Raw genomic sequence first — 25,432 nt, 5'->3', positions numbered from 1 at the left:
TGTTCCTGGCCAAGCCAAAATCACGCTACTACCATGCTCCTGGAAGCTGCAATAAACTGTGTAAGCTGGGAGACCCAACCTGATTGAGAAGAAAAGAAGATATTGGAGCAACTGTCTTAAAAAACAATGAGATCTGTGTAGCTGGCTGGCTGACGCTGTCAGTGATGTTACAACTTTAAATTAAGACTGTTTTCCTGTTTGAGACCCCAGCGAAGAAAGCTGACCCGAGTTATTTGTTGCCCGTGCCAAAGCAAAGATTTAGCTGCCCTGTACCTCATCATGTCCTGTTTTAAGCTTGGGATTTACAAATACAAACAAACTGGGAAGCTTGCCTCTGAAGTCCTGCAAATCACCCCACCGCCTCCCTGAAGATTAATGGCTGCCTGAAAAATGCAAGTATAAGGCGATGCCCATCACCCCCCAGCGTCCTGAGTTTCGGCACTCAGTGTTTCAGTGCTTTCGTGTACCTGGTTAGAAGAGAAAAAAAAAGAGTAAGTTTTTAAAATGTCTGTGAGAACCTGACAGAAGTAGAATAAAATTTACAGAGGAGTTGCCCAAGTTAAAGCGTCATGGCTAGAGAGCTGAGCTGTGCCGCTCTGTTTAGACAGAGGCCTTGCTAAAAAGTTAAAGGCCCTTGTCTGTCAGAAGGGGTGTAGGGCCACACTTCCCCTTTTTAAACTGATGCAGAAGTGGAGAGCCTTTGCTGGAAACATCGCATCTTCATTGCCCAGAGCCTTCTCTGTTTGCCTCCATCATTGTCTGGGCTTTTTAGAGACACTCTGCACATGGACTAAAATTTTAAATTGTCAAAGACTTGCCATGGACAGTGCTGTGAAGCTTTTGATAAACTTGAACTCTCATCGCTGTGGACCGTGTGTCTGTGTTTGTAGTCAGCTCAGTGTACAGCAGGCTGAGTTTGATCTATGACTTTTAGATTTCCTTCTGCCAGAACTCATGCAGCATAGAGTTGCCGATGCAAAAATGGTGACCTAGAACTCTTTGCGTGTGTAAGTATGCCCGTCCCTTGATTTTAATGGGCCCTGAGCTTTCAGCCAGAAGACCAGTATGATTGCTGGATCTGCTCCATCATGCCTTACCATGCAAAAAGTGTTTTCCATTCATTGTGTTAAATTGCAGGAAAAAGTTTGTTGTGTATATTTTATGATTTCTTAGATATCATAAAATATATGTGATATTTGCAGATTAGTGTTAGTTGCAACTCCAAATAATACTAAGTGTGGTTCCCAATGGATGACAAGGAAAGAAAGACAAAAGCAAGTAAAAAAGAAGGAAATAGAGAAAGTAGAAGACAGATAGAGAAGGGAGGAAAAAAAGAAGAAAGAAAAGGCAAGAGGCAAAGAAAAAAAACATTTGTAGAAAAGAAGCGTGGCCATAGTTGCCCCCAGGGTAAATTAAAAGCAGCTGATTGTGCCTGGAGCTTATTACCTGGGGTAAAGTAGCCACAATAATGTAATAGTTCTTTAAGATGAAGAAAATGTAACTAGAAGGAGAAGAAGAGCCTATCCCAAATGTGTGTCATTGGGACTAGTGTAAGGCAGAAAGGTTTAAGTGAGTGAGTTTAACTTGAAAAAGACAAATAAAGAGACAAGGCTGGTGCATGGAGCAGAAAGTTTTATATAAAAAGTTTGAAACATGATCTGCAATACAGGCAGATCAGCAAAGAAAAAGAAAGCAAAAGAAAGAGAAAAAAATTGTCTTCCCATACTAATAAATAAAAGTGTTATCAAGAACTTTGGGAAGTGAAGTTGTTTACAGGAAGCTGTGCCTGAGAACCAAACACTTCTAGCCTATGCTAAAAATGCTTGCTAGTGTTGTGTTGCCTCATGGGTAACATGTATGGTATAAAACCCATTTAGCCCAACATTTATCAGAAATGCTATAACTGGAATGAAATTATGCATTTAAGAGGGAAATTATGCATTTAAGAGCAGCCATATCGGGGGTCAGACTAAGTAGCCTCATGCAGTCTCATGCTTCATGTTCTTGCTGAGCTCTTTCTCCCTTGAATATATTGTTGTAAGCTGACGAGACACAGGAATTCCTTATCTTGTCAAAGGTCATACAATTGTATATCTTGTTCTCTGCTGTTCTCTTCTGTTCTCTCCTTATCATGGCTACCCTATAACCCAGTTCTTGTATTATAAACAATGGTGCTAGAAGAAGAAATGTTGAGGACTGCAACCCCACGCGGGAGGGGGAGGAGGAGCTGTTTCATATGTGTCACAATGTCTATAAAAACAATGTGCTGATGTATTTCGGGGCTTCTGGCTCTTTGGAAATGATTCCAGCCTTAAGCCCGCGCGTTAAATAAAGAATCTCTTTTTCCTTCACTCCGTGGTCTCTCTGACTCTGGGTTCTGCAACAGTACCACATAACAGGCCTAGTCCCTGGGACTGCAGGATGACTGGAGCTCGTAGAACCAGAAAAGTGTGAGGTAGCGCTAGCTCCATCACCGCAAAAGGACTTGCCAGTTACGACTTCGGACAGAGGGAGCCAGAGTGAAGCTGTGTCCATCAAAGCGAACCTCGGTGGCAGGGATGACCCCAGCGATGAGGTGGTCTCCTGGCCTGTAATGATTCAGGGGGTATGTGTCATCCTTTGCCAGAGTTAAAGGGCACTCTTCCCTCAGGATCCCACAGCTGGCATGGGGCAACAGCAGCACCAGCAGCAGCAGCAGAAGGATCAGCAGCAAGGTCATCCTCCGTGTGCCCGGCAAAGTCACCTGCCTTGTGAGTGCGGGTGCAGCAGCTTCCCTTGTACAGGTGGAGCCCAGCCGTGGCAACACATCCAAAGGGGATGAGAGCAAGAACAGCGGTACAGCCCCTGCCTGCCCTCAGCCTCGTCCCGAGCTCCCAGTGGCATCGGGGGCATTTATGTGCCTCTCCTTGCACTTTGTTGCTGCTCTCTATTCCGATGTTTATGTCAAAGACCCTCTTCGGTGGAAAATCCCTGGAGCTCTGGAGAGCAGAAGAAGGATCAATCACTGTGATTTATTTTATAATTATAAGGAGGTGAAGTAGCTTCACCTCTGCGTTATCCTGAACTCTCTCTGCGGCTGCATGTGCAGCTGGAGAAAAGATGTTTGCAAAAGCTCCTAGTTGGGGCTCAACTTTTTGACCTGCATTGCAGGAGGGAGCAGCTGAACCAGGCTCCTGGAAACAGTGAAGGGGGGCATTCCTATAATGGTGGTCACTGGTAAGGGACAGTCCAGTATTATAGGCAGAGGATCTTTTCAAGTGGTGGAAGAGCTAGATGGCGATGTGATTTCCCCTCATGGCTTCCTCTCCTCTCCTGCAGGTTCCCGGTGGCCTGGCTACTGTACCTTCTAGTCTGGTTGTGCTGTTGGTGAACACCAGGTCGATTCATACTCAGAGTCATCCATGATTTGATCCTGGACGACGGAACTGACCTGGTGTCCGTTACAGCATCCCGGGTGGATTAGCTGGGCAGTGTAGACCTGACCCAGCATTGTCCACCTGGATACCCTGTTCAGCACCAGGCCAGGCTGGAAGGACCAGGGGATAGCATCATGAACCACAGGAGCTCCATGTTTCCGGGAGACTTCAGGGCCTCCATGACAACCTCCATGGTGTGGTCTCAGTTTGTCATCAGTGTGGCACATAGGGAGGGCACCTCAGAGATCTGGCCTTTGTCTCAGGGCTGTGAGGAGGGTGGTCTGGATATGGGGGGATGGACATCACTCCATTGTGATGGTGACCGCACATCCTGGTGTAGTATGCTCTCGCGGTGCCCTGTTGAGGCAGCAGAGGCACTAAGACAGTCTGGCCCCAGAGACCTCTGGAATCCGTGGGATTCCTGAATGAGATTTTCCAGTAGCCAAAGCTGGCCATCCTGTTGAAGCACTTGTCATGATATGGAGTAGATCGGTTTGACTGGCCATCAACGCAATCGCTCCTGAATGCCCTCTTAGACCCTATGGTATCCGGACAGCTCCCTGGTTTACTGAGGAGCTTCAAACAATGAAACAAGCTGGAATGTCAGAGGCCTAAGGCTCTTCATGAGGGTGACGGAACACACCTGAAAGGGCATAATCACACGTGTCGGTGAAGGCAGCGAAGAAGGCTTACTTTGCTGCCTCCAATGCATCCTTGAATAACCATTCAGCTGCCCCTTTTGAGGGGTTCAGTGCTCGCTGTCATCTACTGGACTGAATCCAGGGCTGCCACCCTCTGAGACCTGCTGTGATGAGTTTGCCAAAGGTTTTGAGGATAAAATTGCTCACCTCCATACTGACTTGAACACCGCAATCAGTACAGCGTCTGCTGAATTGTCCAGTGCATTGCATTGTTCTGTGCTGTGGGATCAGTTTCACTTTTTAAACCCCGAGAAGGTGGACTACCTTGATGGAGGGAGCCATGATGGACTGACGGGTTTGCTTAGGGGAGTGGCGAACATATCGCTGCAGGATGGTGTAGCCCCTGCTGCGCTGAAAGTGGTGGTGTGACTACTCCTGAAAAGCACATCCCTTCACCCAGAAAACTATATTATTGCGTGTTCAGAAATACCCCATTTTGAGCAAGGCTGAAAGACTGGTGACATCTCAGCTGCAGGTGATCTTGGATGAAACTGATGATCTTGATCCATTCCTGCCTGGGTTGAGGCCCAGTCTTGGAATGGAATTGGTCTTGGTCACCCTGATGGAAGACCTTCTTTGGCAGAAGGACATGGGGCATGCGACCCCCGTTTATTTTTTCGTTTTCTCCATGGCTTTGGATACCATTGACCACTCTGTGAGTTGTGAGTTGGGAGTTCAGGGCACCCATTTGCAGCTTCGGCTGGTGCACCAACTATGGCCATTCCTGGCCTGAGATAGCCAGGCACTGTAATCCATATACCCCTCACCTCACGGTTAGTCTATTATGATGTGGTCTACTGTAATGTGCTCTACAGCAGGCTGCCCTTGTGCCCGGTTTTGAGAATGCAGCCTGTGCAAAACGCAGCAGGTAGGATCCTCAGTGGAGCACCCAGCTATACAAATAATACACCCATCTTAAAAGATTTGCACCGAGGTCCTTTCCTTCCTGAGCCATATGCAAAGTTTCAGTGCTGACAGAAAACCCCTGAACGACTCAGGGCCAGCGTACACAGCTGACCACCTACCCTTATCTATACCTAGTCAACCCCTGAGATCTTCTGTGGAGAGCTTACTGGTCATTCTGCAGCCAATGGAAAATCACCAGGAAGCAGTATGTGAGTGGGCCTTCTCAGCGGTGGCACCCACTCTTTGGAATCCTCTCCCACATGTGATGTGAGTGGCAGAAATGGTGGCAAGTTTTCAACGCCTTTTGAAAATGCACTTATTCACAAGTCTTTTCTTGACCTGTGAGGGACTCTGTTACCTCCTTGTTCAACTCTTATGATGATGCGATGTCTCTGATTGCCATTAATTATTTGTATTTTTGTTTATGTTGCATTGTAATATAAACTGCTTAGAGATTTTAATATATTCAACGGTACAGAAGTATTCTAAATAAAAATAAAATGGGCTAAGTATCACATGGTACAAACAATCAAATAATCAGGTGGTCTGGAGAAAAAAAGATTACAGAGGTATATAGTAGGATGGACTACCCATTCCAGTTAATGAGAGGCCATGGCTCCTAGGCTTCGTTTGGACTACCTGAGAGCACAATGTCAGGGTTGCCAAAAGGTCTGGTCCATACACTTATCCACTCAACTTCTCCATTGCCTTTGCATGTCGAGGAGGGGTACGGAAAAGTTCCCTCTGCCATGCATATCAATATGGGATGCGATGAGCTCAAACACCAGGGGGAGAATACTTGAATTGGGCCCAGGCATGTATGCTGTGATGCACAATGCCCACAGGGGGAAAATGTGAAATGCACTACCCTCTGTCAACAACGAAACTTGAATCTGTTGTGTTTGTTTGTCACTGTAAATTAAAAAGAGAACTGTATAGCTATTACTCAGTGCCAAGAAACAGAAAAGTAGCAAGAGATAAAGATTTCTCAAGAAATAATGACATATGATCTGAAACACATGGGGGGGGGAGAGGGGAAATCAGATGCATGCTATATGACAACCCCCTCAAACAGTGCTATAAGAATCAGATTTCGACTTCTGTTTTCATCCTGAGATGCTCCTTTGTATTCAGATCAGGCCTGAATACAATAACGTAGCACTTGAGAATAAAGATGCAGCCCAGCAAGCCAGCACTGGAGGCCAGGATAGAGAAGACCTGCACGGCCACCATGTATTTCCCCTTGGTGCTCAGATAGGTGGGCACAAAGGACACCCAGACGCTGCAAAAGACCAGCATGCTGAAGGTGATCAGCTTGGCTTCATTGAAAGCTCCGGGCAGCTTCCTGGCTAGGAAAGCCACCGTGAAGCAGCTGGCAGCCAGGAAGCCCATGTAGCCAAGGGCAGTGTAAAACATGGTGACGGACCCTTCATTGCATTGCAGGGTGATCTGCCCAGGCTGGGAGTGCATGTCAGAGTCTGGGAAGGGTGGAGAGATGCCCAGCCAGATGGAGCAGATGACAACTTGGACACTGGAAGAGGAAATGACAATGGAGTTGGCCAGAGTTTTCCCCAGCCATCGCCTCACCCTGTTCCCTGGCTTTGTGGCCAAGAAGGCCAGTATCACGGTGATTGTTTTTGCCAGCAGTGAAGAGACGGCAACTGAGAAGATGATGCTGAAGGCCGTTTGCCGGAGCAGGCAGGTCACCTTCCTTGGCCACCCAATGAACAGGAAAGAGGACAGGAAGGAAAGCAGCAGGGAGACGAGGAGAATGTAGGAGAGGTCCCGGTTGTTGGCTTTGACTATGGGAGTCTTGAGGTATTGAATGAAAATTCCTAGCACAATGCCTGTAATTAGGGAGAGGAATAGGGCAAAGGAAGCCAAGATGATCCCCAAAGGTTCTTCATTGGACAGGAAGGTTATGATCTTCTGGATACATTGATCTCGGTCCTTATTTGGATGCTGATCCTCTGGACACTTGCTGCAATGTTCTGCATCTGCAAAGAGCAAGTGTCAAAACTACCTCAGACAACCATAGTCTTTTTCTTCTCTTTTTTAACATTTCATCAAATATATTTTCCAGGCTTCAAGCTTATACCCAAGAACAAGACCTCATCAAGCTCACTGTCTGTAGTTGCCTGTCTGCTCTGCCCTCAGTACTGAACCCGCACTTGACATTTTTGCAAGTAGACACATATGCACAGTCAAAGAAATCTGTCTGAGGTATAGCAGTGCCAAGTCCTTTTTCTTACTCCATATCTCTGTGGAAATCATGCCCATGCTTTCGTGGAAGCAAAAGATTCATACCTGGTCCACACAAAAAACTCAAATACCTAAACATGCTTCTCCTTTTGCACTACACCGCACACCGCACACAGTCACAGGAAACATAAAACATTGGTTCCATTGTTGTATTGCTCTAACAGTCAGGAGGTTTTCCTGATGTTCAGCCGGAATCTGGCTTCCTATTCCTTGTGCCCAGTATTCTGTGTCCTGCACTCTGCAATGATCGAGAAGAGATCCTGGCCTTCCTCTTTGTGACAACCTTTGAAGTACTTGGCGAGCGCTATCCTATCTCCCCTCAGTCTTCCCTTCTCAAGGCTAAACATGCCCAGTTCTTTCAGTCTCTCCTGAGAGGGCTGTGTTTCCAGTCCCCTGATCATCTTTGTTGCCCTCCTCTGAGCCCTGTCCAGCTTGTCTGCATCCTTCTTCAAGTGCGGTGCCCAGAACTGGACACAATACTCCAGATGAGGGCTAACCAGCGCTGAGTAGAGGGGATAAATCGTGGATATTAAAAAAATAAACACAACAAGAAAGGATCCAAGTTAACAAATGCCAAAACGCTCCCCCTAAAAATGCCTGGGTGAATCTTTGCTCTCTTCCCCAGGGGCCGCTCTTTCCTCGAGAGTCACTGACCTTCCTTGGTGGAGATGGTCCCTTCTGCACAGGGAAAACAGTCATAGCAGCAAACTGGCTTCCCTTCCTGAAGCACCTTGAAGAATCCCGGGTGACAGCTTTCCACACACCTAGAATGAGGCAGGGGCTAAGCATAGATTCAAGAAAGATGAAGGAAAAAGTGTTAGTTAGTGTTTGGCTCTTCATCGGAGCAGGACCTCTTGCTTGCTGAAATCCAGACGTCAGCTGCTCCAACCGACAGCTCAAGCCATGGACCTCAGGACCACAAACACGCCTTCTGGGTGTTTCCAACCTGCTCCACTCCACTGCTCACACCTTCAGAAACAGCAGTTGTTTCAAACCCATCTCTGTGCATCTCTCCCATTGTGCTATCCTGTATTCATCCTTCCAGTGTTTTCTTACTGTAAGCTAACTGGGAAGGAACTGTCGCTTTGTCTCATGCATTTTATTTTATTCATTCACTGATTCATTCTATTTCTCATCTGCCCCATAACTAATGTTCTCTAAACATAGTAAAAAACTAAATTCTATAGAAGAGATTGAAATATGAAATACAAGACAGGTATTTAAAAGAATACAATATAATGCAAAGCAGTAAAGAGCACAGAAATGAAACAGCCATAATAACCTTGACTGAGGTCTCTAACCTGCCTGGAAGAAGAGGAAAGTCTTTGCTTGGCACCCAGAATAGAACAACGTAGGTGCCAGGTGAACCTCTTTGGGGAGTTAATTCCCTAAGTGGAGTGCCACCACTGAGAAGGCCCTCTCTTGTGGCCACCAGCCTTGCTTCCTCTGGTGGGGACACCTGGAGGAGTGCCTCTGATGATGACCTAAGTGTCTGAGCAGGTCAATGCGGGAGATGTGCCTTTCGCTACTGTAGTTCCAAGCTATTTAGGTCTTTAAGGCTCAACACCAAGACTTTGAATTGGGTGTGGAAATGGCCTGAAAGCCAGTGCAGCTGACAAAACAGGGAGTGAATCAGCCAATCCCAGTTGCTAACCTAGCAGCTCTATTTTCAACCAACTGAAGTTCCTGCACAGTCTTCAAAGCTAGCCCCACGTACGACACATTGCAGTAATCCAACCGGGAGATTACCAGAGTGTGGATAACTGTCGGCAGCCTATCTCTGTCCAGATAGGGTCACAGCTGGTGAATCAATCCCAGCTGATAGAAGGCATTCCTGGCCACACAGGCTAACTGGGCCTGAAGTGACAGTGATGGATCCAGGAGCACCCTTACGCTGCCTGCCTTCAGCTGTGTTCAGGGGGAATGCAACCCCCTCCAGGGCAGGTTGAATGCCACTGAACTGGGGAGACCACGTTAAAGTAAAGGAAACCACGTTAAAGTAATTTAGGGCTTCATAGGTCATAACCAGGACTCTGAAGCATTCCTAGAAACACACTGGCAGCCACTAACTCACAAATCTGTTGTAGCAAAGGAGTGTCATAGCCAAGCTGCTCAGCTGGCTGCAGCGTAATTAGGCAGTGGAAGTTTCCAAACACACTTTGAAGGCATCCCCACGTACAGTATGTCCCACTGATTACAGCTTCAGAGGCAGTAAATACAATGAGATGAAGCAAATGGTTTCCCCCACCTTGCCAAACCATTTGGGCCACACAATCGCATCCTGGTTGATGGTCATCTTGAGATCTTGAGATCCCCGTCTTTCTAAACTCCCAAATTTCATTCTTATTACAGACCTGTTGCGGAACACCACCCAGTTCACAATGTCAAAGTGGGCTGCCAGGTCTCCATTCTCATCCAAATACACCCCATCCACGGAAGTATTGTAGAACTGGGAGTTTCTCAGGAAAGGATGAAGCTAGGAAGACAGGGGAAACACCAGCATTTAGAAACCTAGGTGAACATCTCAGTTCTCACCATTTCAGGTTCAATTCTCTTTAAAAGGCTAAGTTGTAAAGATGTACAGTGTCAACTTACACTAAGTTGTAAAGTGTCTTGAAACACTTTCTAAAGGTTGCCATGTACTGGTGCTAAATCAGCTGTCAGGGAACTGCAGTTGGTAAAACAAATAAGATGTTGCCAAAAGAAATGTTGCTGGAAAACTCCTCTGCAAACCTAGTCGTTGGGTGTGAAAGCGGCAAAGCCATTGTACGTCTCCACCACTTCTACACAGAATCTCCCAACTGAGATGTTGTGGGTGGTCCAAGGCCTATCAGTTGGGTAGTCAACTGATGGTTTGGGTGGCCCAAGGCCCATGGGAAGAGGTTGACCACTTGATAGTCTGTTTGTGAAATTTTTTGTGCCACACTTTGTAGATAAAGGCAATCATATCTGCACAGACGTGGAACGCAAGTGTTGATAAACATCTTGCGGGTGTAACTCTGGCTCTGGTGTCTCCACTTAACATGTATCTTTTTCCATGTGTACAGTGACAGTGGACAGGATACTTAGAGGCATGAGGCCTGCCACTTGTGTGCTGAATTCTTGCCCTTCCTGACTTATGAAAGCAGTTGTGGGGAGGGGGGACACTGTCTGAGTGGGTAAGGGTAGTGGGGAACACCTCTTCATAGCAAGGTTTCATAGAATCATAGGGTCGGAAGGGGCCTACAAGACCATCGAGTCCAACCCCCTCCTCAGTGCAGGAAGCCTGATTCCCAGGTGGTCTCCCATCCAAGTACTAACTAGGGCTGACCCTGCTTAGCTTCCGAGATAAGACGAGATCAGGCACACCCAGCCCTTTCCTCATCTGACTCCATCTTGCCTGAAAGAGGTGGTGGTAAGAGCTTTGTTAACAAAGAAAAAGAAGCTCACTGAACCCCACTGGACTGATAATTTCTGGTCAGTCGCCAATATCCCATTCTTGAACAAGGTGCTGTAGCATTGGATTCTAGGGATTTCTGGATGAGCTGGATTATCTAGGTCCACTTATACTGGATACTTTTCCATTTGTACAGCAGCTGTGGACAGAATATTTGGAGAGGTGAGGCCTAACCCTTGTGTGCAGAATCCTGACCCGTCCTGGCATATAAACGCAGCTAGGGGGAGGGGTGATGAGTATGTGGGTAAGGGTAGTGGTGAACCCCTCTTTATAGCAAGCTTTGAGTCCATCTTGCCTCAAAGAGGTGGTGGTAAGTAGGGGTGCACGAAACCCCCTTACCTGGAGCATATTTATGTTGTTGTTGTTGTTGTTGTTGTTGTTGTTGTTCAGTTGTTCAGTCGTGTCCGACTCTTCGTGACCCCATGCACCATAGCACGCCAGGCCTTCCTGTGCTGCGCTCTCTCCCGGAGTGTGCTCAAGTTCATATTCATTGCATCGGTGATGCTATCTAGCCATCTCATCCTCTGTCGTCCCCTTCTCCTTTTTCCTTCAGTCTTTCCCAGCATCAGGGTCTTTTCCAGAGAGTTTTCTCTTCGCATTAGGTGGCCAAAATATTTGAGCTTCAGCTTCAGTATCTGTCCTTCCAATGAGCTCTCAGGGTTGATTTCCTTTAGGATGGACTGATTTGACCTCCTTGCAGTCCAGGGGACTCGTAAGAGTCTTCTCCAGCACCACAGTTCGAAAGCATCAATTCTTCGGCGCTCAGCCTTCCTTATAGTCCAGCTCTCACAGCCATACGTTACTACTGGGAAAACCATAGCTTTGATTAGACGGACCTTTGTCGGCAAGGTGATGTCTCTGCCTCTTACTATGCTGTCTAGGTTTGCCATAGCTTTCCTCCCAAGGAGCAAGCGTCTTTTAATTTCATGGCTACAGTCACCGTCTGCGGTGATCTTGGAGCCCAAGAAAGTAAAATCTGTCACTGCTTCCATTTCTTCCCCTTCTATATGCCAGGAAGTGATGGGGCCAGATGCCATGATCTTCGTTTTTTTAATGTTGAGTTTCAAACCAGCTTTTGCACTCTCCTCTTCCACCCTCAACAAGAGGCTCTTGAGATCCTCTTCACTTTCTGCCATTAGGGTGGTATCGTCTGCATATCGAAGGTTGTTGATAATTCTCCTGGCAATCTTAATTCCGACCTGTGATTCATCCAACCCGGCGTTTCTCATGATGTACTCTGCATATAAGTTAAATAAGCAGGGTGACAATATGCAGCCTTGTCATATTCCTTTCCTGATTTTGAACCACTCGGTTGTTCCATGTCTGGTTCTTACTGTTGCTTCTTGACCCTCGTATAGGTTTCTCAGGAGACAGATAAGGTGGTCTGGTGCTCCCATCACTTTAAGAATTTGCCACAGTTTGTTGTGATCCACACAATCAAAGGCTTTAGCGTAGTCAATGAAGCAGAAATAGACGTTTTTCTGGAATTCTCTTGCATTCTCCATGATCCAGCGAACGTTGGCGATTTGAGCTCTAGTTCCTCTGCCTCTTCGAAACCCAGCTCGTACTTCCGGTAGTTCTCAGTTCGCATACTGCTGAAGCCTAGCTTGTAGGATTTTGAGCATCACCTTGCTGGCATGTGAAATGAGCGCGATTGTGCGGTAGTTTGAACACTCTTTGGCGTTGCCCTTCTTTGGAATTGGAATGTAAACTGACCTTTTCCAGTCTTGCGGCCACTGTTGAGTGTTCCAGATTTGTTGGCATATTGAATGCAGCACCTATCGCATTAATTAAAAACACGGATGCAAATGGTGTCCAGGACGCCATTTGCAGCCTAAAGGCCTCAGTTTAAGGTAAATGCAGCCATTTACAGTTGGCATTGGTGGCCGTATCGCTGGCATTCTGGAGCCGGCCGGCAGGGAGGATCTAGCCAGCGAAAATTTCTCCAGGAGGTGGAGGTAAGCCTTCCGAGCCTCCATGGACTCCGGGGGGCTGGATTCTTGTGAATCCGACCTCACTGGGGTCCATGAAGGATTTCTCTCCCATCCCTAATTGTAAGACTACCTTTTCCCAGACAAACCGGCTTGGGTTTTCATATGTTTAGGAGATGCTTTGCTTTGGTTCTTCTACCTTCAGAGGTATGTTTGTTGGTGACAAAGGAGAGGGTGTTCTTGGTGGCTACTAGTAGGTTGTGTAACTTCCTGCTGAGGGAGTTTAGCTTGCCTCCCTTTCTGCTGTCTTTCTGCCAGAAGACAAATACATTTTTGTTCATGTAGTCTTTGGCATGTAAGCTGGTCTGTTGCATTCAGTGCTGTGTTTATTCCTTTCTTGTGTTTTAATTGTGTTTTTAATGTATTTGTTGTAGTATTGTTTTTGTTGTTGTTGTTCAGTTGTTCAGTCGTGTCCGACTTTTCGTGACCCCATGGACCATAGCACGCCAGGCCTTCCTGTCCTGCGCTCTCTCCCGGAGCGTGCTCAAGTCCATTTTCATTGCATCAGTGATGCTATCTAGCCATCTCATCCTCTGCCATCCCCTTCTCCTTTTGCCTTCAGTCTTTCCCAGCATCACGGTCTTTTCCAGAGAGTTTTCTCTTCACATTAGGTGGCCAAAATATTGGAGCTTCAGCTTCAGTATCTGTCCTTCCAATGAGCACTCAGGGTTGATTTCCTTTAGGATGGACTGATTTGACCTCCTTGCAGTCCAGGGGACTTGTAAGAGTCTTCTCCAGCACCACAGTTCGAAAGCATCAATACTTGGGCGCTCAGCCTTCCTTATAGTCCAGCTCTCACAGCCATACGTTACTACTGAGAAAACCATAGCTTTGATTAGACGGACCTTTGTTGGCAAGGTGATGTCTCTGCTTCTTACTATGCTTTTCGCTTCCCTTCTTTCCTCAGCTACTTGTAAAGCCTCATCTGGCAGCCACTTTGCTTTCTTGCATTTCTTTTTCTTTGGGATGAATTTAGTTGCTGCCTCCTGAACAATGTTACGGACCTCCATCCATAGTTCCTCAGGCGCTCTGTCTATCAGGTCTAATCCCTGAAATCTATTCCTCACCTCCACTGTATATTCATAAGGGATATGATTGAGGTCATACCTGAATGGTTTAGTGGTTTTCCCTACGTTCTTCAATTTCAGCCGAAATTTTGCAAGAAGCAGCTCATGATGTGAGCCACAGTCAGCTCCAGGTCTTGTTTTGACTGACTGTATAGAGCTTCTCCATCTTTGGCTGCAAAGGACATAATCAATCTGATTTCGATACTGACCATCTGGTGATGTCCATGTGTAGAGTCGCCTCTTGTGCTGTTGGAAAAGAGTGTTTGCTATGATCAGCGCGTTCTCTTGGCAAAACTCTATTAGCCTTTGTCCTGCTTCATTTTGTACACCAAGGCCATGCTTGCCTGTTATCCTGGTGATTATTGACTTCCTACTTTAGCATTCCAATCCCCTATGATGAAGAGGACATCTTTTTTTTGGTGTTAGTTCTAGAAAGTGTTGTAGGTCTTCATAAAACCGATCAACCTCAGCTTCTTTGGCCTCAGTGGTTGGGGCATAGACTTGAATTACTGTGATGTTGAATGGTTTGCCTTGGATTCGTACTGAGATCATTCTGTCATTTTTAAGATTGTACCCCAGTACTGCTTTACCCACCCTTTTGTTGACTATGAGTGCTACTCCATTTCTTCTAAGGGATTCTTGCCTGCAATAGTAGATTTGATGGTCACCTGAATTAAATTTGCCCATGCTTGTCCATTTTAGTTCGCTGATTCCCAAGATGTCGATGTTCAGTCTTGCCATCTCATGTTTGACCACCTCCAGCTTACCTGGATTCATTGATCTTTCATTCCAGGTTCCTAAACAATATTGTTCTTTACAGCATCGGATTTTCTTTTCACCACCAGACACATCCACAGCTGAGTGTCCTTTTGGCTTTGGCCCAGGCGCTTCACTCTTTCTGGCGCTCCTTGGAAATACCCTCTTCCCTTCCCCAGTAGTATATTGGACATCTTCCAACCTGAGGGGCTCATCTTCCGGCATCATATCTTTTAGCCTTGTGATATGTTCCGTGGGGTTTTCTTGGCAAGAATACTGGAGTGGGTTGCCATTTCCTTTATTTTTAATATTTTTCGTTCCTAAGGTTGTAAGCTGCCTTGATTGCCATTTTCTTGGTAGAAAGGCCGGGTACAGATCAAATCCATCAAATGAATGAATGAATGAATGAATGAATAAATAAATGTGAGGATTTCTCAGGAGAGAGAAAGAGACAGAGATTGGGGAAAGAGATACTGAAGAAACTGAAGAGGGAAAGACAGAGACAGAAAAGAGGGGTCCTGAGGAGGATGACTAAAGCCCACAGAACAGAGCAGCAGCATTCTGGTCCTTCTCCCAGTTATCAGGGAGCAGTAGTTCTATAACCAACAGTCAGTTACGGAGGCCTCCAGGTACTTCTGAGTCCTAGACCCGGACATTCAAGGTACCTTCATCTCCCTTATTCTATGGTGATAGTATTGGTTGCCACTTGAGTCCTTGTAATATGGAATGGAAGTGTCTGTTGCACAGTGAACAGACCAATCTGGGCCTTGGGTCCACCAGTCTATTGACAGCCATCCAGCTTCAAGGTAATGTTGAAGATGGAACTCACCGCAGCAGACGATACTATGCCATTGTGCACATTGCCAAAGTCACTCTTCGGTTAAGTCCCTAGTCCTTAGCAGCTGCAATTTTGCTGCTTTTTGGAGGTTGAGTGAACATGGAAAGCCCTCAACGCAACATGTTAAACCAAAAGGTTTTGCTAAGTGAATATGCTCTGATCAACATCACATGAGCCACCCAGACCCCTCGTTCAGAGTCTAGGAATGCACACACTTGCACAGGAAAAGGTGGGAGCTTAACGGAAGGAATGAATCACCACAGTGGAGCTATCTCCACAAAGGAGATGCCCACTCACGAACAGTCAGGGCCAAACCCTTGCCTAACGCAACTCCATACAGGGAGACGTAGTACAGCAGTGGAGCATGGGAAATGGGGCTCTGCAGAGCCAGAGGAGTTCTGCCAGTCATGGGATCTGATATCTGGTTGACTGAGTCTTTTGAAACTGTTGTAGGGGGACAAAAAGAGAGACCAAAACAGGGAGATTCACTGCTGGATACGCTAAACGAAATTTCATCTTACCAGTACATTTGAGATTTCCCAGAATCCCAAGACAATTATCCTGGAATTGCACAATGGAATACCTGCCATGGCTGTAGCCTCTGAACTTCTGAACTCTCTCCACCTTCCCTCCACCTCCTCTTGGATCTGGATGAATAAGCAGCATCTAAGGCATGGGCCACGGCTTGGACAGTGTTGTAAATGATGTAGCTGTCTAGAGACAGGAGCTTATCAATGTACTCTTGGCTCAGAGCCCTCCGTTTCTGATTCTCTGTGCATCTTTTCCAGCCTTTTGCAGACAACACAGGCAATGCATGCTTTGAACAGTAACACTGATATGCTTCATTCCAAATGTTTTCAGCAGTAAAGAAAGATCTTTGAATGTCAGTATATGTTGTCCCTGTATTTGCCTGGATAAAGAAGGAAAACATTCCATGGACGTGCTTTGCAAAATATTCATTGTACATCAACTCGACAGCGATGTCCCACAAAGCTGTTATGATCCAGACCTTCCCTGAAATAGGTTTCATCCATAATTCAATTGCTCTTTGTAGGAAGAGTATTCCCTGTATGAAGACATTAGTCTCTGCATAGTAAATAAACACATTGGCTTGTTTCCAAGTCTGAAACGAACCATAGCTGGATGTCATGGAATTTTTCTTCAGTCCTTTGATGGCTTGTGAGAAAACAACACAAACACCATTCCTGATGAGCACAGGTTTCAATGTGCTCATGAACCTCTCTCCAATGTCCGTGTCTGGAGTAATAAGACCAACCGCCATCCATTTGAAATGCAGAAGCAGTTTGACAGTCCCCAAATTCAGCATTCCTTCTTTGGGCACCATTCGGTAGAAAAACGGGAACTGTGTTTTATCATTTAGAACATGAGAAACAAATGCATAGGTGACCTGGCAAGGGAAGGAGGAGACTAGTTGCGGGCTTTTTTGTTTCAGATCAAAGCTCAAATATTTGTTAAATCTGAAGTGGCTCATAATGATGGGGAAAAACACCATCATCTTGTTTTTTATTTGTATGCTGCGTTTCCACAAAATTGTGCTCAAAGTGGCTCACAACATCAGAAATGAAAATAATAGAGATAATTTACAAGATATCAAACTGCGATATAACAATATTTTAAGAAAATGCAACAGAAACATTACAAATAATCATAATGTTGGCGCGCGTGCGCGCACACACACACACACACACACAGATATATATATATATGTATATATGTATGGTAGTGTAACGCTTATTGCTAGAGATCTACCAGGCCAATTTTCTTCATTTTTTCATTTAAACAGAAGCTTGAGCAGTGTAGATGTGTAGAAAATTTTGAATCTGTGAAAAAGTTCAAAGTCCAAATTTTAATAGCAAAAATCTGTGTTTCTTGGCTCCGTGCCAAACAGTCTCCTATTGTTCATGTCCAGCCTAGCAGCTCTTGTTGAACTGCCATGGGACCACATGGCCTCACCCTCTCCTATAGGCATTCAGGAAGAATTCCTGGTCTGTAGAAGCTTTGCAAAGAGTCGCAGGCTGTTGCAAACAAGAACAAATGGGACTTTTGGAGCTTTATATCATACAGGACGCCTCGCTGACCACCCCTCCCTTTAAAAAGGAAGGAAAGACAAATCCTGAAGACTGCAATTCCGAACACACGTATTGGTCATCTCACTTGTAAATCTCACTTGGTGACTGGGGGATGGGTTGTGCCAACCTTTGTATAATCAAAATGGTTTGACCAATCCTTCTGAAATTTTCTGCTACCAGACAGAGGTGAAGGCTTTACATTCCCTGAAAATTTCAGAAGCATTGATGAAAGTTTGAGGGAGAAGGAACACTTTAAACGGAATGCACAAAAGCATCCCTTTGTCAACACTGCCTTCGGAAAAAAAGTTGGTGAACACTTTGCAGTCACAGTTCCTGAATAGACCAGTAGTCCTGGCCCTGCCATAGACTAAAATAAAAAATAGGATGTGCAGAGTATCTTCTCTTTTCCAAGTTGGCTGACATTCAAATGGGTGGATATCATAACACAAACCAATTCATGGAGAAAGCTCATTTTGGAAGCAAAATGTACGGCTTTTTTTCAGTCATGTTGAGTAGAGGAACTATTACTACTGATAAAACTTGTACACTGTGGTTTAAGACAATTTGGGGAATCTTTGCTGGTCCCATGCACTCTACCCTCCCCAGATTACAAATTACGAAGGACAATTTGTGAACAAGCACAATTGGTGACATTGCTAGGTGTGCTCGAAAGTCACTTACCTCGTCTCGCAGCTTGCTTCGCGGTGGGGGGGGGAGGCGCTTCGCTTCTCCCCCCGAAATTCAGGCCGGCGGGGGAGGCGTCTCGCCTCGCCCGGCCGAAATTCAGGCCGGGGGGGAGGCGCCTCGCTTCGCCCGACTGAAATTCAGGCCGGGGAGGAGGCGCCTCGCCTCGCCCGGCCGCGAAAGAAAAAGTTAAAAAAAAAAAAAAACGCCTCCGTGATAGGCTAGAAAAGAAAAGATGTGCATTTATCCCCAATGAGAAATGGAATCTATTTCAAATCACTACAACACTCTCTTTCAAACCAGTGTCTGTCACAAGTTTCCTGAGACTTTGCAAAGTGGAATGAGACTCAGCCTGCAACCCCCCACCCTCCCCGTCCCTACCTGTGGGATTTTGTAGATGCCCAACATGCTCGAAATCTGGATGGAGTTCTCAGAGTCGGTCCCTTCAAGGACAGCCAGCAGGCGCTTCCGCCTTCCACAGCTGTAGTTTGGCACATTTGCCTGGCCAGTAGAGAAGAGGTCTATCAAGGCATCAGAAGTCAGGCTGTCGTCGAAGTAGTTGTCATAGATGTCGTAGCCAAGGGTGATGTTGGGTAAGAGCCGGGGATTCCGGTTGATGTCTTCAATTGCAAACAAGAAGGAGAGGATATGCCAGTATCTTGTCCTTTTTTCCCTGTAAAAATTTATGCAGCACATCACCAGCCTGATTTGAATGCAAATATCCTATCCAGTTCCGGATTGTTTGAGTCCACAGGCCTTTCGAGGCAATACAAAGTGCTGAATTTAAGCGCCAGAACTGTTCTCAAGTTTGCACTGATCTGGTGCGAAAGCCAGAAACAGAACTGCCAGTGGGTTGGGCGTGTTGGGATGGAGGAATTGTTTTGTTCCGGTGTCAGTAAAGTTGTTTTATAAAGTAAGCATTCAAAAGTTTCATGAAATGGACCACATGGTGCTGTGTGGTTTAGTCAGAAGGGGAGGAGTGAGTGGATGTGCCTGTGCTAAAACGGAGCACTGAGCTGACAAATTAGGAAGGAACCCAGTGAACGTATCTATTGTGCACATCCATCGGGGCATGTGTTTGTGTGTGCGTGCGTGAGAGAGAGGGAGAGAGGGAGAGAGAGAAAAAAAGAGAAATGTGATGAGTACCATGACTTCACTTGCCGTTTCTTCCTCAAGTAATCTGCCCTGTCTTTTCTGTTGTGGTTATTGAGTTTTCTGTCCTGTTCACTTGAACTGAATTATGTCATTATATAGCGGTGTCCTACGTTCCAGGGTTTGTGACGGACTTTGCAGCTTGCAACTGGCACATCTCAGTGTGTGTGTGTGCGCGCGTGTGTATGCATTTTTGAAAAGAACTTATTTCCATGAGCCTTGTAGGGGAGGGGGGTGGCAATTCAATTCCATCCCCGATCTGTAGTGTTCACATTGTGCTTTGAAATGCAGAAAGTATTACAGATATGCCCATTTGCTATGATCAGCTGGGTGTTATCCCTCTTTTAATGATTACATCCATCGTTTGTCCACTGGTTCGAGACATGTATCAGGCAGACAGGTGTGGACTCTGCACGTGGACTCTGATTGTGTGTGTGTATGTGTGTGAGGACACACGTGTGTTAAGAGCTGAGATGCAATCACGTGCCACATCCCTGGAACAGAGGCCACTGCACTGTCAGTTCCAGATGTTGTGGGGCCCTAGCGTACGATGCCCGGTTCCTAGCTAGTGTTGGCATTGCCTGTTCTCTGTCATCTTGCCTTTGACAAATCTGCCGCACTGCCCAGCATGAGAAAACAAGCCAGAGTGATGTCTGCTGTAGCTGCTCCCTCTGCTTTCCCCTGCTGTGCCTCTTGGAGAGGGTGAGTGAAGAGTCCGTATTGGGACGGAGCAGGAGGAAGAGGCGCAGAGAGAGCAGTTTCAGTGATCAGCATTAGGTAAGCTGCTGGGATCAGCTGTGTTCCCATGGACTGAAGAACAATTAAAGTCATAGCAGCTTCTTTCCTCTGCCTGGGGATGCGGGAGAAATCTGCCTGCGGGATGACTGGAGCTCCTAGAACCAGAAAAGCGTGAGGGAGCGCTAGCTCCATCACCGCAAAAGGACTTGCCAGTTACGACTTTGGACAGAGGGAGCCAGAGTGAAGCTGTGTCCATCAAAGCGAACCTCGGTGGCAGGGATGACCCCGGTGATGAGGTGGTCTCCCGGCCTGTAAGCATTCAGGGGGTATATGTCATCCTTCGCCAGAGTTGAAGGGCACTCTGCCCTCAGGATCCCACAGCTGGCATGGGGCAGCAGCAGCAGCAGAAGGATCAGCAACAAAGTCGTCCTCCGTGTGCCCGGCAAAGTCACCTGCCTTGTGAGTGCGGCTGCAGCAGCTTCCCTCGTACAGGTGGAGCCCGGCCGTGGCATCACATCTGAAGGGGACGAGAGCAAGAACAGCAGCACAGCCCCTGCCTGCCCTCAACCTCGTCCCGAGCTCCCAGTGGCATCGGGGGCATTTATGTGCCTCTCCTTGCACTCCGTTGCTGCTCTCGATTCCGATGTTTATGTCAAAGACACTCTTCGGTGGAAAATCCCTGGAGCTCTGGAGAGCAGAAGAAGGATCAATCACCGTGATTTACTTTATAATTATAAGAAAGTGAAGTAGCTTCACCTCTGCGTTATCCTGAACTCTCTCTGCGGCTGCATGTGCAGCTGGAGAAAAGATGTTTGCAAAAGCTCCTAGCTGGGGCTCAACTTTTTGACCTGCATTGCAGGAGGGAGCAGCTGAACCAGGCTCCTGGAAACAGTGAAGGGGGGCATTCCTATAATGGTGGTCACTGGTAGGGGACAGTCCAGTATTATAGGCAGAGGATCTTTTCAAGTGGTGGAAGAGCTAGATGGCGATGTGATTTCCCCTCATGGCTTCCTCTCCTCTCCTGCAGGTTCCTGGTGGCCTGGCTACTGTACCTTCTAGCCTGGTTGTGCTGTTGGTGAACACCAGGTCGATTCATACTCACAGTCATCCATGATTTGATCCTGGACGATGGAACTGACCTGGTGTCCGTTACAGTATCCCGGGTGGATTAGCTGGGCGGTGTAGACCTGACCCAGCATTGTCCACCTGGATACCCTGTTCAGCACCAGGCCAGGCTGGAAGGACCAGGGGATAGCATCATGAACCACAGGAGCTCCATGTTTCCGGGAGACTTCAGGGCCTCCATGACAACCTCCATGGTGTGGTCTCAGTTTGTCATCAGTGTGGCACATAGGGAGGGCACCTCAGAGATCTGGCCTTTGTCTCAGGGCTGTGAGGAGGGTGGTCTGGATATGGGGGGATGGACATCACTCCATTGTGATGGTGACGGCACGCCCTGGTGTAGTATGCTCTCGGGGTGCCCTGTTGAGGCATCGGAGGCACTAAGACAGTCTGGCCCCAGAGACCTCTGGAATCCGTGGGACTCCTGAATGAGATTTTCCAGTAGCCAAAGCTGGCCATCCTGTTGAAGCACTTGTCATGATATGGAGTAGATCGGTTTGACTGGCTATCAACATAATAGCTTCTGAATGCCCTAGAATCATAGAATCATAGAATAGTAGGGTTGGAAGGGGCCTACAAGGCCATCGAGTTCAACCCCCTGCTCAGTGCAGGAATCCAAGTCAGAGCATCCCTGACAAATGGCTGTCCAGCCTCGTCTTGAACGCCTCCAGTGTGGGAGAGCCCACCACCTCCCCAGGTAATTGGTTCCATTGTTGTATTGCTCTTACAGTCAGGAGGTTTTTCCTGATGTTCAGCCGGAATCTGGCTTCCTGTAACTTGAGCCCATTATTCCATGTCCTGCACTCTGGGATGATCAAGAAGAGATCCTGGCCTTCCTCTCTGTGACAACCTTTCAAGTACTTGAAGAGCGCTATCATATCTCCCCTCAGTCTTCTCTTCTCAAGGCTAAACATGCCCACTTCTTTCAGTCTCTCTTCATAGGGCTTTGTTTCCAGTCCCCTGATCATCTTTGTTGCCCTCCTCTGAACCCTCTCCAGTTTCTCTGCATCCTTCTTAAAGTGTGGTGCCCAGAACTGGACACAGTACTCCAGATGAGGCCTAACCAGTGCTGAGTAGAGGGGAACTAGTACTTCCCGGGATTTGGAAGCGATGCTTCTATGAATGCAGCCCAAAAGAGCATTGGCCTTTTTTGCAGCCACATCACATTGTTGGCTCATATTCAGCTTGTGATAGACAACAATTCCAAGATCCTTCTCGCTTGTAGTGTGGTTGGGCCACGTATCCCCCATCCTGTAACTGTGCATTTGGTTTCTTTTTCCTAGCTGCAGAACTTGGCATTTGTCCCTATTAAATGTCATGCTGTTGTTTTCTGCCCAGTGCTCCAGTCTATCCAGATCTCTTTGAATTTTGTTTCTGTCTTCCAAAGTATTAGCTATCCCTCCCAATTTTGTGTCATCTGCAAATTTGATCAGCATTCCCTGCACCTCCTCCTCCAAGTCATTAATACAAATGTTGAAGAGCACTGGGCCCAGGACTGAGCCCTGCGGTGCCCCACTCGTTACCTCTCCCCAGTTTGAGAAGGTCCCATTGATAAGCACTCTTTGAGTCCGATTCTGTAGCCAACTGTGGATCCACCGGATCGTTGTTTCCTCTAGCCCACTTTGAGCTAGTTAGCTCATCAGGATATCATGGGGCACTTTGTTGAAAGCTTTGCTGAAGTCATGGTATATTATGTCTACGGCACTCCCACGGTCTACAAGGGAGGTTACTTGATCAAAAAATGAGATCAGATTTGTCTGGCAGGACTTGTTTTTGACAAATCCATATTGGCTTCGAGTAATCACGGCATTGTTGTCAAGGTGCTTCCAGATGGATTGCTTTATGATCTGCTCCAGAATTTTCCCAGGCATTGATGTCAGACTGACTGGTCTATAGTTCCCAGGTTCCTCCTTTTTACCCTTGTTGAAGATAGGGACAACTTTAGTCCTCCTCCAGTCATCTGGCACTTCCCCCATCCTCCATGATTTCTCAAAGAGAATAGGCAGCAGTTCTGAGAGTTCTTCTGCCAGTTCCTTTATGACTCTAGGGTGCAGTTCATCTGGCCCTGGAGATGTGAACTCATTCAAAGTAATTCGGTGTTCCTTCACCATATGCCTGTCGATCTCAAGCTGCAATCCTGCCCCTTCAGCCTGTACTTCGCCTTTGCCAGGGGGCTCATAGACTCTCTTTTGGGAGAAGACTGAGCCAAAGTAGGAATTGAGAACCTCTGCCTTTTCTTTGTCATCTGTTATCGTTTTGCCATCCTTATTTAATAGCTGAACCACCATTTCTTTCCTCTGTCTTTTACTATGCACGTAGCTGAAGAAAGCCTTTTTGTTGTTTTTAGCATCCCTTGCTAACCTCAGCTCATTCTCAGCTTTAGCCTTCCTGATGCCATCCCTGCAATTCTGTGCTATCTGCCTGTACTCTTCCTTTGTTACTTGGCCTTCTTTCCACTTCCTATATGTGTCCTTTTTTGTTTTCAGGTCATCCCTAAGCTTTATGTGAAGCCACATTGGCTTCTTCTGTTGTCTTCCACCTTTTCTTCTTGTTGGAATTGCTTGTGATTGTGCCTTGAGAATTTCCTTTTTTATAAGCTCCCACCCATCTTGGACTCCTTTTCTCGCTAGCATCGCTTGCCATGGGACCTTACTTATCACTGTTCTGAGTTTATGAAAATCAACTTTTCTAAAATCCAGGGTACGCATTTGACTACACTCGGCTTTTGCTTCCCTTAGAACCAAGAACTCAAGTACAACATGGTCGCTTTCCCCCAGAGTTCCTGTAACTGCTACTTTCTCCACTAAGTCATCTCTGTTGGTTAGGATCAAGTCAAGGATAGCCGATCCTCTAGTTCCTCCCTCTACTTTCTGTAGGAGGAAGTTATCCACCACACAAGTCAGGAATTTCCTGGAGGGGCCATGTTTTGCAGAATTTGTCTCCCAACAAATATCAGGGAAATTGAAGTCCCCCGTTACTACTACATCATGTGTCCTTAAAACATTGGCTATTTGCTTTTCAAAAGTTTCATCCTTGTCTTCTCCTTGATTGGGTGGCCGGTAGTAGACTCCAACCACCAGATTCCTTTTATTCTTTGCTCCATTTATTTTAACCCAGATGCTCTCGATGGGGCTACCAAGCTCCTCCTCCTGTATTTCTGTGCAGAGAGATGTATTTTTCACATACAGTGCAACCCCACCTCCCTTTCTGTTCCTCCTGTTCTTTTTGAACAAGTTATATCCTTCAATTGCTGTATTCCAGTCATGAGAGTCATCCCACCAAGTCTCAGTTATACCTATCAGGTCATAATTTCCCTCTTGTATTAAGAGTTCAAGTTCATTCTGTTTGTTTCCCATACTCTGGGCATTAGTATATAGACATCGAAGACTATGTGCTTCATAGTCTGGCTTTCTTCCTACATGTGTCTGAAGACTATTATTGGTCGCTATCAGAACTGTTCTCTCCATTGCAGTGCACGCGCCTATGTCCACTGTTACCCCCAACATTACATCTCCCTTCCCCGTAGGATTCAGTTTAAAGCCCTCCTGATGAAGTTCTTCATGCTGTGGCCAAACACATTCTTCCCGTCCTTTGTGAGGTGCAACCCATCCCTAGCCAACAGCCCATCTTCCAGGACGTATAGCCCGTGGTCCCAGAATCCAGATCTCTCTCGTTGGCACCACCTTCGTAGCCAGTCATTCACCCGGAGTATTTTTTGTTCCCTTTCTATCCCTCTTCTAACTACTGGAAGGATGGATGAGAAAACTATCTGGGCCCCAAAGTTCTGGAGTTTCCTTCCCAAAGCTTCAAAGTCTGACGTGATCTCTTCGTAGCTCCGCTTGGCGGTATCATTTGTTCCCACATGGATGAGAAGAAAGGGATACCTGTCAGTGGGCTTTATGAGTGCAGGCAACCTTTCAGTCACGTCTCTAATCTGTCCTCCCGGGACACAACATACCTGGCGAGTCCATGGGTCTTCGCGACATACTTGGGTCTCGATCCCATGCAGCAAGGAGTCTCCCACTACTACCACTCTTCTCTTCTTCTTCTTGTAGGCCTGGGTTTCATCGCCTCTGTTTGACTGACCTTCAGCCTCTTGCTCACTCTCATGCAGGTTCCCCTGTGATTCTTCCTCTGCAGGCTGTCCTCCAGTCTCATCCGCAAGTACCTGGAATCGGTTCCACAGCTCCACTGCTTCCACTGGTGCAGAGTGGCGTCTAGTTCTTCTTCTCCTAACTGTCACCCTTTTCCAAGGAGTATCCTCTATTCCATT

The 25,432-nt window shown here is 46.7% G+C and overlaps 1 protein-coding gene across 1 annotated transcript; it reads right to left on the bottom strand.

Annotated features, from left to right (window-relative positions):
- Nucleotides 1-6,109: 6,109 nt before the first annotated feature.
- On the bottom strand, nucleotides 6,110-20,229 carry LOC146356484 (vomeronasal type-2 receptor 26-like). The gene is made up of 4 exons (XM_084830145.1): nucleotides 19,920-20,229; nucleotides 18,549-18,767; nucleotides 15,671-15,817; nucleotides 6,110-6,924 (listed from the first exon to the last, which is right to left on the bottom strand). Exons 1-4 carry the CDS (start codon nucleotides 20,227-20,229, stop codon nucleotides 6,110-6,112), a joined length of 1,491 nt encoding a protein of 496 aa, XP_084686271.1.
- Nucleotides 20,230-25,432: the final 5,203 nt, after the last annotated feature.

This window comes from Heloderma suspectum, chromosome 2 (assembly GCF_057233095.1).
Source record: "Heloderma suspectum isolate Gila_16-S chromosome 2, 16-S_ref, whole genome shotgun sequence".
Classification (NCBI taxonomy): domain Eukaryota; kingdom Metazoa; phylum Chordata; class Lepidosauria; order Squamata; family Helodermatidae; genus Heloderma; species Heloderma suspectum.
This window is presented reverse-complemented; position numbering and strand designations above follow the sequence as displayed.